At 63.2% G+C, this 16,412-nt stretch overlaps 2 protein-coding genes across 2 annotated transcripts in view; both read left to right on the top strand.

Annotated features, from left to right (window-relative positions):
• CCDC40 (coiled-coil domain containing 40) overlaps positions 1-176 on the top strand; it is a 40,437-nt gene extending 40,261 nt beyond the window's left edge. Inside the window, exon 21 of the mRNA XM_027625591.2 lies at positions 60-176. The gene's annotated coding sequence lies outside the window, so the exon portion shown is untranslated. The remainder of the gene's footprint in view (positions 1-59) is intronic.
• A 2,513-nt stretch (positions 177-2,689) lies between these two features.
• GAA (glucosidase alpha, acid) lies at positions 2,690-16,077 on the top strand. The gene is made up of 19 exons (XM_027625593.2): positions 2,690-3,285; positions 4,244-4,389; positions 6,234-6,399; positions 6,476-6,572; positions 7,072-7,191; positions 7,299-7,417; positions 7,503-7,634; positions 8,559-8,669; positions 9,249-9,362; positions 9,443-9,527; positions 9,917-10,034; positions 10,318-10,451; positions 11,985-12,136; positions 12,320-12,468; positions 13,461-13,602; positions 13,977-14,126; positions 14,526-14,690; positions 14,888-15,040; positions 15,467-16,077. Exons 1-19 carry the CDS (start codon positions 2,725-2,727, stop codon positions 15,524-15,526), a joined length of 2,874 nt encoding a protein of 957 aa, XP_027481394.2. The 5' UTR covers positions 2,690-2,724; the 3' UTR covers positions 15,527-16,077.
• Positions 16,078-16,412: the final 335 nt, after the last annotated feature.

Consider the following 16,412-nt stretch of genomic DNA (forward strand, 5'->3'; position numbering starts at 1 on the left):
GACTCCCTAAGGGGGAGGGACCGATCGGTCGACGGGATTTATTCTCTGTGGTTTGCTAGTGGAGAAGCTGAGCGCGTCGTGCCAGGGTCCCCGGGCGGCGGGCAGCGGCTAACGACGGGGACCCCGGGGACTCCACGGTCTCATCCACGCCATCGGTGCTGGGCGACGGAGGCTGCCTGGCCCCATTCTGGGGAGGAAACTGAGGCACAGGGTAAGGACCCTGCCTCTCTGGTCAGGGCACAGCTGGACTTTGAAGCCGGCTTGTCTACACCACCACCCTTGCCGGGGCGGGGGGGGGGGGGTAAGCAGCGGCTCGGAGCCACTTCCCTGAAAGGGAGGTCACAGGCCCTCCCGGCCCGCAGCGCCACTTGACCTCCTGACCTTCTGTGTTTTTCCCCATTTTGTCTAAATTGTCAAGCCCTCTGGTTGACAGCCCTTCCCGTTTCTAGGGTCTCTTCCCTGTGCAGAGTGGACACAGCGGCAGGGGACCGGTGCTGGCCCTGCGGCACCCCTGGCCACCCCTGCGCTCCTGAACTTTGGGTGGGGAGGGCCACGGGCACTGCCCAAGAGCTCCCAAGGGTGAGTTCCCTAGGCCCTACCTCCCCGTGATCACAGGGTGTCACGTGTGTCTGGATGGGGGCAGGTGCAGCTGGGACACGGGTATAAAAAATATATATAGTCTTTGTCCCCAGGTCCTGGCACACAGCTCCTAAGACCCCGGGAATCTTGGCAGTGGTAGTGTCTCTTATATGCTAATAGAATGGCTGGTGGCTAGGGCCTCTGGACAAGCCTGGGGTGGGGCCTAGTCCCCAGAAGCAGGAGGCAGGATTCTGGGGTGGGAACTGTGGGCCCCACCTCCCCTACCCCCAACCTCTGGGGAGCACAGAGGGCTGGTGATTGATAATCGCCAATGGCCAGTGATTTACTCAGTTGTGCTTAGGTTATGAAACCAAAACTAGTTGGGGTTTGGACAGCCTCTGAGCTGGTGAACACGTTTCAGTGTGGGAAGGTGGGCGGCCTGCCCGGAGAGGGTGTGGAGGCTCCGCACCCACGCAGCCCCCCATCCCACGTCCATCCCACGTTCTCTGGCTGTTCCTGAGCCGCATCTTTTACAATAAACGGGTAACAGTAAGTAAAGCTCTTTCCTGAGTGTGCTAGCCAATCATCAAACTGGAGGTGGGTGGGGGAGGGGGGCGAACCTTCAAATTTAGAGCCAGTTATTTGGTCAGAAGTGCAAGTGACAACGTGGGGCTTGTGCCTGGGGTCTGAAGGGGGACCGTCCTGTGGGGCTGGGGCCTCACCTGTGGGGTCTGCGCCGACTCCGGGATTCGTGTCAGGGTTGGAGTGAATCGTTGGGCCCCCAGCTGGCCATGGGGAGAATGGGACAGTTGGTTGGCGTGAGGGAAAAACGCACGTTTGTGAATAAAAGTTCACTCGTGCACCCAATCCAGCAGTGGCCCACTGTGGCCAGAAATGTCCCAAGGGCCTGGTTTGAGTGTGTGACAGGCTCACACTCCCTCGGGCCCTCAGTGACTTCTGCTAGCACGTGACTTTCCCCAGTCCTTGCATGTTTCTGGCGGCCCGAGGGTGCAAGCGTCCCCCAGGCCTCCCGCCACACGGAGCTTGCACGCATCCACTCCGGGGCCAGCCTGCTTCCCAGCCCACGACACTAGGGCAGGCCACCTCTGCGAGACGTCGACCCCGCTAATGGCCAGCTTTGGCTCGGGTCCTCCTACCAGACCCGTGGCCTTGCAGAACCTTCCTTAGCCTACACGGCAGGCAATCCGGGATGCATGGCCCCAACCACCCCTCCCCTCGGCTCCTGACTTCCCTGAGGTCAGATCTTGCCTGGGGGGGGTGACAGCTCTCCCGCCCTTCCCTGGCAACCTCCCCATTTTCTCTCGGAGAGAAAGGACGCCCCTAACCAAATCCTTGCCCGTTTGGTCTTTTTGGTATCTTGCTCCTCGGAGGAGCTGGGCCAACAGTGTTCGTTATAAAATATTTAGAACGTACAGAGAAGCAAAATGCAGGTAGTAACAGACTTAGCTCCGGAGGAGCCAGAGAGAGGGGCTGCTCCGCCCCTAACCGCAGGGGCAGGGAGCGCCTTCCACCTGCTGGGGCCTGGGGGCTGTCCCGGGAGTGTGGCCCTCGGCTGCTGCCGTGCCCAAGACTTCTTACCGGGCTGAGCACCCGGGGCAGCAGAAGAGGGGCGGAGAGAAAGTGGTGGGTCTCCCCGAGGGCCCTTCCACTTCCAGCTCATTTGCCAAAATGGAGTGACTCAGCCACAGTCTCTGCAGAAGCAGGGCTCCCTCTCTGCTCTGCGTGTTGGGACTTGTTTATTCCACTTGTCAGCCTCCCACGTAGGTCTTTGCATGTCTTTAAATCATTTTATGCACATTTTAAACGCATTTTCGTTTGTAAGCTCTCACAGTACAGGGTATTCCGAAACTGCCTATTTGGGGCTTCCCTCGGCTTTCCCTTTTCCCTTCCCTTGCTGTCTTTCTCAACAGTGCCGGGAGCTTGTCCATCCTCGCCTGCCTCATGTTCTCGGCACACCGCACCCTGGGCACTGCCAGGCCAGCCACAGGTCCACGGCTGGAAGCTGTGAGAGCCTCCTGAACCCCCCCCCCCCCCGGCCACTCTGTCCTGCCTTCCTTGCTGAGCCCTGCTCCTCTCTCGGCAGGCCTCCAGGACCCGGCTGGCTGCCAGCTGGTGCCAGCGACCATGGACGTGAGGTGGCCTCCCAGCTCCCGCTCCCGCTCCCGCTCCCGCCCCCTGCTGGGGGTCTGCACCTTTGTCTCCCTGGCCAGCGCCGCCTTCCTGGGGCACGTCCTGCTCCGTGATTTGGTGCTCCCCCAAGAGCAGCGTGGCTTCTCCCAAGTACCTGAGGAGCTTTATCGTGCTCGCCAGCAGGGATCCAGTGGCCCAGGCCCCCAGCCCACCCCGGGGCACCACGGCAGTCCCCGAGCAGCACCCACACAGTGCGATGTGCCCCCCAACAGCCGCTTCGACTGTGCCCCCGACAAAGCCATCACCCAAGAGCAGTGTGAGGCCCGGGGCTGTTGCTACCGGCCTGCAAGGCAGTGGCCTCGGGTCCCCCGGATGGGGCAGCCCTGGTGCTTCTTCCCACCCAGCTACCCGAGTTACAAGCTGGAGAACCTGACCACCACAGAGACAGGGTACACGGCCACCCTGACCCGCAACACCCCAACCTTCTTCCCCAAGGACATCCTGACCTTACGGCTGGACGTGCTGCTGGAGACGGAGAGCCGGCTTCACTTCACGGTGGGCAGGGCCAGACGGGGGCAGAGAAAACGTGGGTGGGCCGCGGATGAAGTGTTGGTTTGGTGTGCAAATGTGCTGTGTGTCTTCACCTGGAGTCCAGGAGTGAGCACAGAGTGCCTACACTCAGGGAGCAGTGGCCAGTAAGACACTGATTAGAAGGTTCTAGAACATGCTCTAGAGGGCAGGGCTCAGGGCACAGTGGAGGGAGGTCAGGTCTCCCCCGGTAAGTGACATCCCACCAGGGACCTGAAGTCCTACAGGACAGAGTCAGCAAGGGGAGAGGTGGACAGGGAGGTAGGGGGAATGTCCCGGGCAGTGGGCAGTGGAATATGCTGATCGTCCATGCGCCTGAGGGCAGGACCTCTTGTCCGATTTACTCCGTGCTGATTCCCAGCCCCTGGAACATAGTCTGGCACATACCAGTTGCCCAGCAGAAACCCAGGGATTGAACGTGAGGAGGCCAAGCCGAGAGAGCCTGAAGCACACAATCCATAATAATTTTAACAAAGTAATTGCTAACAGCCAACATTTACTGAGTGATCGCTGCGTAGCAGGCAGAGCTGAGCTGGGTGCTCTAATCTAATCTCTCAGCCACCCTGTGACGGGCACGCTGGGTGGAACAGTGTTGCCAGACTCAGCAAATAAAAATGCGGGATGCACTCAGTAACTTTGAATTCCAGAAAACCAAGGAATGGATTTTTTTTTAGTGTATGTCTCATGCGATATCTGAGACACACTGGGAAGAGTTGTTTATCTGGAATTCAGATTGACTGGGTGTTGTGTGTCTTCCCTGGCGACCCACATGGGGAGCTGGACGTGAGGAAACGGAGGCTTGGTTGACCAAACTGTCGGTGCTCACATGCTGTGTATGGCCACACTGGGACTCTGGGGGGTGAGGAAGGAGGGGGAGGTGTGCTGGCCCCCAGAGAGCCTCATGGCACCACCATGTGACTCCTAGATCAAGGATCCCGCCAACAGGCGCTACGAGGTGCCCCTGGAGACTCCGCGTGTCCTCAGCCGGGCCTCGTCCACACTCTACAGCGTGGAGTTCCAGGAAGAGCCTTTTGGGGTGGTCGTGCACCGGAAGCTGGACGGCCGGGTGCTGTGAGTGCTGGTCTCTGTGCCCCCACCCTACGTGGGGGTGCCAGGGCACCGTCTCCCCACCCTCCCTTGGGGCTCTTCACTGCTGCCTCTGCCTGGAGCCCTCCCTCACCTCATTCAGGTCCCTCAGCAACTCCCTGCAGATGCCCTCCTCACGCCCCCCAGGTAGGGCCTGCTGGGGGAGCCGCCCTCCAGGGGACCTTTGGCAATGGCTCCACCAAGCAGAGCACTCCCACCCCAATGCCAAAAGTGCCAAGGCTGAGAAACCTCGGTCCGGTGAGAAACGGCACCCCCACCGCAGGCAACGTCCCCTCACCGCCTTACGTTCACGTGTGTGTTATTGATCGTCACTTGCCGCGTGTCACTTAGGCACATCCGGCACCCGGACAGCTCAGAAGTGCTGTTACCATCCCCGCTGTCCGGACGGGGAGACTGAGGCGGCTTGCTGGCAGCTTCTGAGGCAGGGCCCGGCATCCATGCTGTTGGCCACTCTGTTTCACGTCCCCCTGGGACGTGTGTCCCCCTGAGATCTTAGGTTTGTCCAAACCGTTGCTGCTGTCTGCCCGCCAAGGAGCCTTTCCCATTCTGGAAGCTCACTCCTGGGCCTCCAGCTCCTAACGAGGTTCCGACCCACAGCAGACGCTCATGGATGGGTAGCAAGGGTGAGGGCCTCGGTTGGTCATGCCCTCGCCTCCAGGGGATGCATCACCTCCACCGCCCCCATCACACCCTGGGAATTGGATGCACCAAAGCATCCTGGAATCCAGAGTGGTAGCCGTGATTCCCAGTGTCGGACATGTTCCCTCCCAGAGCCATGGGCCGGGGCAGCGCTTCTGCTGATGCCCCCCGTCTGTCCTGACGGTGGATTATGCAAGCACATTTTCACAGGACGCACCCTGTGTGCTTTGTCCACACAGAGTCCCACGTAAATATGTGCCTTGGGCTGACAAGGCTCCTCTTTGTCACTAGACTAAGTTACATATTCGGAAATGAGCTTGCATTAATCTTAGGAGAACTCACCTCCTGAAATGCGTTTCTTTTCTGCCCATTCTTGGCCGAGCCGTATGGAGCTGCCCCCAGGGCTGACACAGTGGGAAGAGGCAGTGAGTGAAGCCAAGTACAATGTCAGGAGTAACAATGCTAACAAAGTTCTAGAAAGGAGCTGTGCAGATGCGGAGGGCAGGGCTGCCTCTGGAGTGAGGGGCTACAGAAGGCCTCTCTAGGAAGCTGACCTTTGAGCAGAGATCGGAGAGAAGTTTCCTGAGGCATTTAATCAGACTTTGGTCTTGAAAACACACAGATAAATCTTGCCCAGGGGCAGGCAGGGTGCAGTGGGACGTCATTCCGTGAAATCGGTATTAGTAGGTCTTTCGTGCCCCATCTGTGGTTCTTGCCTCGCCCTGACCCTGTGCAACCTCAAGGGGTCCTGGCCACCCCTGGGTGGACACAGTTCCATGGCTCTGGGGAAGGTCATGGCTGGGGTCTGGGAGCAGTTTGGCCCTTGCAGAAAGGGCTCGGGGCCACAACTCCTAGGACTGGAAGGGTTCGAGCAGCCCTTGCCCGGCACCTGCTTGTGGCCAGGGCTTATGGGGCAGTCCCCTGCTGGATGCCCACCTGGGGCAGTGTGGGCATAGCCAGGTAGTGCTGTGGGAGCTCTCCACACCTGGGTCAGGTCCCAAGGGTCACTGGGCCTCCAGTGGCTGCTTCTGTCCTGGGGTCATTGTGTCACAGAGGTGGCCAGGCCACTCCAGCCCTCCTCAGGGGCCACCAGGGGTCTCTCTGGGAGGGTCCATCTCGGGGTCATCTGGCTGCCTAGGTCGCAAGGCTGCCTGGGCTCTTCCCGGCAGGCTGAACACGACGGTGGCCCCCCTGTTCTTCACCGACCAGTTTCTGCAGCTGTCCACCTCCCTGCCATCGCAGCACATCACGGGCCTTGCCGAGCATCTCGGCTCCCTGATGCTCAGCACCAACTGGACCAAGATCACCCTCTGGAACCGGGACATCGCCCCCTCGGTAAAGGGGGCAGCGAGGAGGGGATTAGACACACCACGTGGGTGAGGGCGCTAACGTGCTGTGTCCTCATGCGCAGCCCAACGTGAACCTGTATGGGTCGCATCCTTTCTACCTGGTGCTGGAGGACGGCGGGTCAGCTCACGGGGCCTTCCTGCTGAACAGCAACGCCATGGGTAAGCAGGCGGGCAACCACCCCTAGCACACACCCTGGTCCCCGTGTCCTGTAGCCGGCGCTCCCTCTGAGCCCCCGGGCCAGCGGCTTCCCTGGGGCTGGCCGCACCCCCTCTGTGGGGGCAGCGCGGGGCTGTCTGCACCTGTCGGGACAGGCTGGCGGTAGAGGATGGGGCCGTGGGCAGGGCGCCGGGCCTTGTTTGCACTGCCCAGAAATGAGTCCAGTGGGCTGTGGCCTCTGCCAGCTCTGTCCTTGGGTACCCCGAAGAGCGCTCTGGGACCCCTGCTCTGAGCAGAGGCCAGCAAGGGGGGTCCTGCGGTCTGTTCTGCTGCAGGCTCTTCAAGCAGTCTGGCTCGGGGGAGATGTCCCCAGGCCCTAAGCAAGCTGCTCCCAGCTTCCCTGGGTGGGATGTGGCCCTTCTTCAAGGTGCCACGGGGGCAGGGGTCGGGGGAAGGGGGCATGGGTATTTGTTCCTGAGCCCCAAGGGCTGCTTCCCCCAGATGTGGTCCTGCAGCCGAGCCCGGCCCTCAGCTGGAGGTCGACAGGTGGGATCCTGGACATGTACATCTTCCTGGGCCCTGAGCCCAAGAGCGTGGTGCAGCAGTACCTGGAAGTCGTGGGTAGGCCTGTTCCCCGGCCCCGTGCCGCCCCTCCCCTCCCCCGTCCCGTCCCTCCTCCCTTCCGGCTGCTGCCGGCCTGCTCACGGAGCCCCCCTCCGCGGCTGCAGGCTACCCGTTCATGCCGCCGTACTGGGGCCTGGGCTTCCACCTCTGCCGCTGGGGCTACTCCTCCACCGCCATCACCCGCCAGGTGGTAGAGAACATGACCAGGGCCCGCTTCCCCCTGGTGAGTGCCGGGAGGGTGTGCTCGGGGGGCTGGGCTGGGGCGCAGGCCCCCAGGCCGGCTGCAGCGTTCCCCGTGCTGGCTGCAGGACACGCAGTGGAATGACCTGGACTACATGGACGCCAGGAGGGACTTCACCTTCAACAAGGACGGTTTCAGGGACTTCCCGGCCATGGTGCAGGATCTCCACCAGGACGGCCGGCGGTACGTGATGATCGTGGTGAGTGGCCCTCCTGCCCCACGCCGCGTGGGGCTGCCTTTCTGGGCGGGGAAGAGCCCCAGTGCCTCAGCTGCCTCGTGCTAGCCGTGGTCACTGGGGACGTTTCCTGAGGGTCTTGGCTGTTGAGGGAACATCAGACGTACAGACTGGGTCCCTGCTGTCCGGGGATGTCCAGCCTGAGGGTCCCTGGAAACATCTGTCGCTCGGGATCCCTTTGGTTGTAGGTTACATGAACGGCTTCAAGCAGGGGGTTTGCGCTCGGCTCCCGTCCCTCAGTACTGGGACGGCTGGGGTGGAGCTGCATGCCCGGGCAGCTGGAGCCACGGAGGCTCTGAGTGTCTCGTGGCCCAGCCTCTCCCGCACTCAGTTCTGCCTCACGGGAAGGAGGGCCAGGCTCAGGGCTGGGCTCCGAGCGGCCACAGTCCCCCGGGGCCAGTCCCTGCAGCCAGAGTGCCGGTGCGGCCGGGCTGAGTGCCTAGCCACCTGGCCAGAGGAGTTGGGGAAGGGGCGCTGAGGCTGAGGGGCTGCACGGCGGACACCCCACAGCGGAGGAATCTGGTCTGCCCAGAGGTCAGAATCATGCTGACGTGGACCATTTCCCTCAGCTCGGCCCCTCAGAGCGCAGCCAGCATCCGTGGCCACTCAGGGCAGGGAGGGCAGATGCAGACCTTCTTTTATTCTGAAAGAAATCAGTGTTCACTGTAGACCATTTGTGAAACTCTAGAACCCGTAAAGCAGAGCCAGAACGTGCATCCAGGGGCCCCGCGGGCTCAGACGTGTGTGTGTGCACGCATGCGCGCTCCCTCCTGGCTTTGTTCTTCCCAACGATGTATCGAGAGCACTTTCTCACTTCCCCCGTAATCGGTGCCTGGCTTTGGAGCGTTTCCTTCTCCTCCTGACTGGTTCCCCCCACACCCCACTCAGGACCCTGCCATCAGCAGCTCCAGCCCCCCCGGCAGCTACCGTCCCTATGACGAGGGTCTGCGGAGGAGGGTTTTCATCACCAACGAGACCGGGCAGCCTCTGATTGGGAAGGTAGGGTGGGGGCCGGGCGGCACGGGCTGAGAAAGCGGGAGTCCCCAGCCAGTGGCCACAGGGCGCTCGCTGTTCAGAAAGAGGATGGGATTAAAAAAACCATCCTGTTGTGTAGGGCAGGGGGAGGGGGGTGGTCACAGCTAGAAGTGACGGGGGCTGCTGATACTACCGCGAATCCTTCCATCGGGGGCCCTTGACTTTGTGGGCAGCTTGGCCCAGCCCAGGCACGAGCTCTGCTGACCCTTAGCAAACGTCTCCGTGTCCTCAGGCCCCCCGGGGGCTTCCCAGGCCTTCCCACGGGGGCACCTGGCAGAGTCCCCAACTTCCCATTCCAGGGCGTGCCCGCAACCAAGGGGAAGGGGGTCCCAGCTGAGGGGAGGCCGGGGAGGCTGCCAGGGGTGCAGATGTCCGCGACTCGGTTCCGGGGCCTCTGTCTGAAAGTGAGATCTCAGTCGCGTTCCCCCCCACGCCCCTACCGCCGCCGACCCTCACCTCCACAGACTTTCCACCCCCAGGCAGACGAGCAAGGCCGTAGCTCTGGTGGGGGGGCCCTGGTCTCCCCTCTGGCCTTTGCTGCAGGTGTGGCCCGGATTCACCGCCTTCCCCGACTTCACCAGCCCCGAGGCCCTGGACTGGTGGCAGGACATGGTGTCTGAGTTCCACGCCCAGGTGCCCTTCGACGGCATGTGGATCGTGAGTGTCCCGGGGGCTGGGGGACCGGCCCCAGCATCTGCCCAGGGCAGGGCGCCCAACACCAGGGCCTCTTTTTGCAGGACATGAACGAGCCCTCCAACTTCGTAAAGGGCTCTGTGGACGGCTGCCCCGACAATGACCTGGAGAACCCGCCCTACGTGCCAGGTGAGTTCTCCCACCTGCCCCCACGTGCCAGCTGTCCTTTCTGAGGAGCCGATGGGCACGGCCACCCTGGAAAGGGGAGGGCAACCCCAGGAGGAAGGTCGGGTTGGCGAGACGTCAGCCAGGCCACACGGACCAGGCTCCCGTGGCCGGGCGGGGCCCTTCAGAGGGAAGGTGTCCCAGGCTTAGGGACAGGAACGGGGAGAGACTTGAAACGGGTCAGGAGCAGGTGGACGTCAAGTCTGCGGTCTGCAAAGGTCGGCCTCAGCCTCCACCGTGTCCCTGTCCTTGGAAAAGGGGACACCCCAAGTTCCAAGGGGGCTCCTGGGATGTGGGAGGCACCAGCCGGCCAGGCGGAGGCTCCACAGACGGAGACAGCCTCCCTCTCCCAGGGGTGGTTGGTGGGACCCTGCGGGCCGCCACCATCTGTGCCTCCAGCCGCCAGTTCCTCTCCACACACTACAACCTGCACAACGTGTACGGCCTGACGGAAGCCCTCGCCTCCCACAGGTGAGGGCCGAGCTCACGGCTGCCCCGCGCCTCTGAGGGGGGCCGGTGGTGACTGCGCGGAGGCCCAGCGGGAGCCTGGGGGGACCTCCCCGGACAGGCTCGCCTTGCAGGGCGGGGCCTGGCGGCTCGGGTGGAGCCCCCCCCTCCCTCCTCCTGGCCTTGGCCCTTTGGGCTGCTCACTCCCCGCTCTGCCTCCCTGCTGCACCCCCAATTCGGCGCGGGGCCACTCGGGGGCTCCCGGGCAGCCCTGCTGTGCACTGCCCTGTCTCCCCGCTCTGCACAGGGCCCTCGTGAGGGCTCGGGGGACGCGCCCCTTTGTGATCTCCCGCTCAACCTTCGCCGGCCACGGCCGATACGCCGGCCACTGGACGGGGGATGTGTGGAGCAGCTGGGAGCAGCTCTCGTACTCCGTGCCAGGTGAGAGCCCCTGTCAGGAGCGGCCGCTCGGAGGGGAGCGGGGCCCAGACCGAGTGCCAGGCTCGGCTCGGCTCGGCTCGGCTCAGAGACACGCTGCTGCCTCACGTGGGGCGTGAGGCCCGTGGGCCCACGGACGGCTGGGCTCACCTGTGTGGGTCAGCTCACCTGGGGCGCTCTGCCACTCTGGCGGGCAGTGCTGGACTTTCCAAGCATCCCCATCTCCGATTCGGCCAGGCCGCTGCCTGCAAAGCCGTCACATTCTGTCCTCTCATGATGTCCCTCCTGGTGAGCGCATCCTGCCCCCAGCCTGCAGGTGCCGTCCACCCCACCTGCAGAGAGGAATGTGACTTTAGTTCTCAGGAGCTCTCATGCTGCTGACGTGCGCCAGGCACAGAGACGGCTCAGGAGCTCTGGGGAAGGGGCTGGAGTGACCTCCCTGGGTCACCACGCGCAGCTGAGCCTCCACCAGACCCCCAGCCTGGAAGCTCTCTGGTAGCCCCAGGCCTGCTGCCGTGTGGGATGCATCTGCAGACCCTCGGGCCATGGGGAAGCCCTGGGCGAGCTCTGGGAGGAACCATTCCTCCTTCCAGAAGCCGCTGTCCAGCTCTGCCCACAGATGCCACCAGCTCTGATTTCACCGTGGGGGAGGTGCGGCCCACTGGGGCCCATGCCCCTGCAGGCCAGCCTCTGAAGCCCCCTCGAGAGCTAGGTTCCCGGCTCCACGCCCACCTTGGGAGTCTCGGGCCGAAGCTCTGGCGTGCACTGATCGTTCCGTGGCAGAGGTCATGCAGGTCCCGGGACCTGTTGCAAGCCAGGCAAGGGTCCCCCGCGGCCCTAGGCTGGGTCGGGTCCTGCTCGTTGGCTGCTGGTCCCTGAGGAGACCCTGAGGAGAGGGAGGGCCCAGCACAGCCTGGTCCTGCTGAGCAGCAGTGGGGTGGGCGCCGGCCGAGGACCTTCAGCGGCTCAGGGGCTCGCCGACCTCCCTGCCGCATGCACCGGCTCACCCGGGGTGCTCACGGCAACAGAAGCGTGGTCTCCCCCAGCCCTGGAGGCTTGCAGTCGGACTTGCGGTGTCGGAGCAGGGAGCCCTTCCTCGAGTCTCCCAGCTTCTGGGAGTGGCTGGCAGCCCTCGGTGTCCTTAGTGTGGGGCTGTCCCTCCGGCCCCCACCTCTGTCTTCGCTTGGCCTTCTTCCCCGTGTGTCGTCACAGTCTGGGCTTCCTCTTACGCGGCCACCAGGCATCCTGGGGCAGGATCCCCTCTAGTGACCTCAGCAGAATTGCATCTGCAAAGACCCTTTTTCCAAATAAGGTCACTTCATAAGCACAGGCGGTTAGGACTCGAACATCGCTTTTGGGGGGGACACACGTCAACCCTAACGGGCTGTTCTGCTCTGCCCACCCCGGGTGTCAGAAGGTGGTCTGCGAGGCAGGTCCTTCTGCTGGCCCCAGGCGGAAGACGCCAGGGCCAGCGCGGTACTGACTGTCGCGGTGGGGTGGGGGGAGCTGAGCCCCAGTCTGACTCTGCCCTCCCAGAAATCCTGCTGTTCAACCTGCTGGGGGTGCCACTGGTCGGGGCCGACGTCTGTGGCTTCCTGGGCAGCACCTCGGAGGAACTGTGTGTCCGCTGGACCCAGCTGGGGGCCTTCTACCCGTTCATGCGGAATCACAACGACCTCAAAAGCCTGGTAGGGGCCGGCGGGGCCGGTGGGGGTCTGCCTTGGGGGTCCCTCTGCGGGCGCAGCAGCACGGCCTGGCGTCTGTACCAGCAGGCCGGGTCTCCCAGGGCAGAGGTGGGGGACCTCGGCGGCCCGAGGGCCAGGTGCTTCCCCCTTCGCCCCGCTGCCCCCTCTCCCTCTCCCCTGCTGCAGCCTCAGGAGCCGTACAGGTTCAGCGAGACCGCGCAGGAAGCCATGCGGAAGGCCCTCAGCCTGCGCTACGCCTTGCTGCCCTACCTGTACCTGCTGTTCCACCGGGCCCACGTCCTGGGCGAGACCGTGGCCCGGCCCCTCTTCCTGGAGTGAGTGCCTGGGCTCGGAGAGCAAGAGCCCACAGGCTGGCCACCAGCCTGGCGGCTCCGGGGCAGCCCCATCCTGCTGCGGGGGGCGGGGGGAGTCATCCCCGGAATCAGGGGGCCAGTGCAGCCAAGGGAGGCCCTTTGCACCCCCACTTCCCACCCGTGAGGCTGCAGCTCAGGGCTGGGGGCATCCCAGGTACCTGAAAACCCAGGGTGAAGGACACCAAGTACAGAGCAGGCCAACCAGGTGGTAGAGCAAGTTATAAAACCGTCACGGGGCTGGCTTACAGGGAGAAAGGACCTCGGGAGAACCCCAACTGACGTCCCCCAGGTAGGACTCAGATACGTAAACAGCTGCCCTGCAATAAAACGTCACGTCCAGTCAGTGGACCAGAGCCCCACATAGTACAGATCTGTTAGCTGTCTGCAAAAATCCATTTTTCCCCTCGTGCTGTGGAGACCTAAGTTCCAGGCGGATTACATACTTAAATGTCAAAACCTAAGGTCTAGAAAGTTCCATGGGACAGAGAAGCGAATGGTCCTCAGTGCTCTGGCAGGAGAGGGCTTTTTAAGCCTCAGAAGCAAAGGGCAAGGGGGACGGGGCTGAATTTAGGAAAATAAGTTATACTCCTCTGAACAGAAACAGAATATTAGGACTTTCCTCAGTGCAGAATTATAAAGGCAAACAAACTAGGGCGGTCAGTGTCCCAAACTCACACGAAAGACACAGACTGGTGGTAGGACCCGGACTAGCCAGCGGCAGACCGGTGGTCAGGAAGAGTCTGCCACGCGGGAGCCACGGACGGCACCCGGCCCGGAGTGTGTGGCTGGGGAGAGGGCCTGCCCACGCCCCACGCCGAGCTCCAGCGGCTGGGTCCCGCCTCGCCGTGGCCCGCCCAGCGTCCTCTGGCTCCTTGCGCTTTTCCCTGAGGGCCCCCTGAACACACTGACCTCAGAGGTCACCAAGCCCAGGCGCCCGCCCCTCCTGTTGGAAGGTTCCCCGAGGACCCCCGCACCTGGACCGTGGACAACCAGCTCCTGTGGGGGGCGGCTGTGCTCATCACCCCCGTGCTTGAGGCTGGGAAGGTCCAAGTGACTGGCTACTTCCCTCCTGGCACATGGTACAACCTGCAGACAGTGAGTCCCGAGGACCAAAGGTGTCCCTCCTCCAGGCCCTGCGGGGGTGGGCCACATGGCGGAAGGGAGCCCGTTTCTGGAGACCCGGGTGCATGACGGCCCTTGCCCAGGGCTTCTCATGCATCTTCCCACCCAGGCCCTGCAGTGACCCATTTTCCAGATGAGGAGACTGAGGCCCGAGTGGGTAGCTCCCATGGACTACAGTTCTCCCACTCCAGAGTTCTGCCCCCGCCCCAAGCCCTGGGTCAGGGTCTCTGCCTCCTAACCCCCCCCACCCCCCACCCCGGGGCCCTGCATGGAGCTGGAGGCTCCCAGTGACAGCACAGGGGCTTTGGCACTGCCCCGACTCTTGGTGACATGCCATGTCCCTGCAGGTGCCAGGAGAGGCCTTCGGCAGCCTCCCACCTCCACCTCGGGCTCCCTTCACGTCTGCCATCCACAGCAAGGGGCAGTGGGTGACCCTGCCGGCCCCACTGGACACCATCAACCTCCACCTCCGGGCTGGACACATCATCCCCCTGCAGGTAACCTGGGCGGGGCACCTGAGTCGATCTGTCCAGCTCTGGGGCTGCCAGGACCCCATGCTGCCCCTTCAGGGGAGGGTCCATCCCCAGACCTCAGGCAGAGAGCACAGTGTCTGAGGGTTGAAGATGAACTGACTTGCTGTGCCAGGCAGAGGGGAGGCCTGCTTCGTGCGCTGTTCTTGGGAAGCAGTCTGCAAACCTCTGTGGGCCTCGCACCCCCCAGCGTGTCTGCGTCAGCCAGAGTGGTCAGCACAGGCCCCCCAGGCCTCGGCTGTAGGCTGTCCTGTGGAGCCTGCTCTCTGGCAGCATGGAGCTGTCCCAGGCCAGTGTCCTTCCTGTCCTGACTGTGGAGGCCTCTGCCAGGCCTGAGACGGTGACACGTGCCACCTGCTTTTCCAGGGCCCTGGCCTCACAACCACGGAGTCCCGGAAGCAGCCCATGGCCCTGCTCGCAGCCCTGACCACAAACAGGGAGGCCCAAGGGGAGCTATTCTGGGATGACGGGGAGAGCCTGGGGGTGCCAGAGCGCGGGGACTACACGAAGGTCATCTTCCTGGCCAGGAATGTGAGTCCCAGGACCTGCCCAAACTGGTGGGCACCGTGGGGCCTCCTGTCCCCAGGTCAGCCTTGTTAAGGGAGCAGGGTCTGTGGGCCAGCGTCCTGAGGGTTTGCCCAGGGGCACGGTGCCGACTGCTGTCCAGACCCCCCGACCCCGACCGGCCCGGCCGCTGACACCTCGCTTCTGTCTCTCCGTTCTGCCAGAACACCATCCTGAACGAGCTGGTGCGTGTGACTAGCGAGGGCGCCAGCCTGCAGCTGAGGAAGGTGACCATCCTGGGGGTGGCCGTGGCCCCCAGCCAGGTCCTCTCTAATGGCGTCCCTGTCTCCAACTTCACCTACAGCCCTGACACCAAGGCAAGAGGGCCCATAGACGGGGCCAGAGGGCTTGTCCACCAGGATGGCCGAGCGGGTGGGAGGTGCCAAGGACCCTGGGGACCTGGTTCCAGCTGAGCCGGGTCTTACAAGGGTGAGGGAAGGAGGGGAAGGACAGGCCCCGTGCGCCCTGGATCTTTCCTCCGCCTGCGTCTACACGGACGGTGACTCGTGGTGTAGACACGGCCGTGTTTAAATGGCAGCCCGCTTCCAAAGCTGAGGCGGTCAATGCAGAGGACGCTTGTCCTCCGGACTCAGCCAGGGAGGCACAGAGCGAGAAGCCTGCGGGGCTGGGGCCGGCCCTGAGCGCGCCACGCACCCAAGCCCAGGCTCCTGTCTGCCGAGCGCTCGGGGCCTCCCCTCTGATGGCAACTGTGTGGTGGTCAGTTTTTTTTATTTTTTTTCCAGACCCTGGACATCCCTGTCTCACTGATGATGGGAGAGCAGTTTCTCATCAGTTGGTCGTAACCCGGGGCCAGTGGCGTGTTGGCCCTTTACGGGAGGAGACGGATTTCACCGTGGCCCCAGCACCTGTGAACTCTTGGTCAGGACGTGTGGGTGGCCTCAGGGCCAGAAGCCCATGCCCCATGTCTCATGGCGCCGACCTCCCTCGAATACCCAGATCTGCATATGCGTCTACCTCCTGGGACCCGGGGATCCCACGAGCTGTGGCCCCCAGGGTTGCCTTGCGTGTGCAAAAGGCTGTTCTGGAAGGTTTACCTCTCTGAAGCTTGTCACTGGAATGTGTGTGATGTCGTCCGCCACCAGCTGCCTGTCGGAGACGGCGGAGGTGTGCTCGGGATGAGGCTGCCGTGCCTGCACCCTGAGGTCACGTCACGGGCTGCCCTGCTGCTCTGGCCACCGCAAATTGCTTTCTGGGCATCGCCCCCCGGCAGCAGGTGGGGCTGCCCTCCCGTCCCATGAGAGCCGGCCTGGGGAACTCTGGAGGATTCACAGGACCCAGGGAAGCCCTTGATCTTAAGTGCAATTATTTTTAATAAAAGGGGCATTGCAATCAAGCTTCCGCTGGTCCTTCTGGGATTCGGGGCAGAAAGGATGTGTAAGGGCCAGCACATGGAGGCAGCCCTCCATCCTCAATGGGCCCCTGGATGCTCTGGGGGGGGGGGGGGCGGGGTGCGTGTCACTGTGCGCCCTGAAGGCGGCACAGCCCCGTGCCACCTTCAGGCACCTCTCAGGTGACCGGAGAACGTCCCACTGGGCCTGGAGTCCAGGCATAGGGTGGGTGGGAGATGGGCCCCTACGCCCCCATCCCAGGCAACCACCGGTCTGCAGTGTGTTTTCCAGAAGTTTATGGAAATGGAAGCATCCAGCATGTATCGGTTGTCACTCAGCC

This window comes from Zalophus californianus, chromosome 16 (assembly GCF_009762305.2).
Source record: "Zalophus californianus isolate mZalCal1 chromosome 16, mZalCal1.pri.v2, whole genome shotgun sequence".
In the NCBI taxonomy this organism is placed as follows: Eukaryota; Metazoa; Chordata; class Mammalia; order Carnivora; family Otariidae; genus Zalophus; species Zalophus californianus.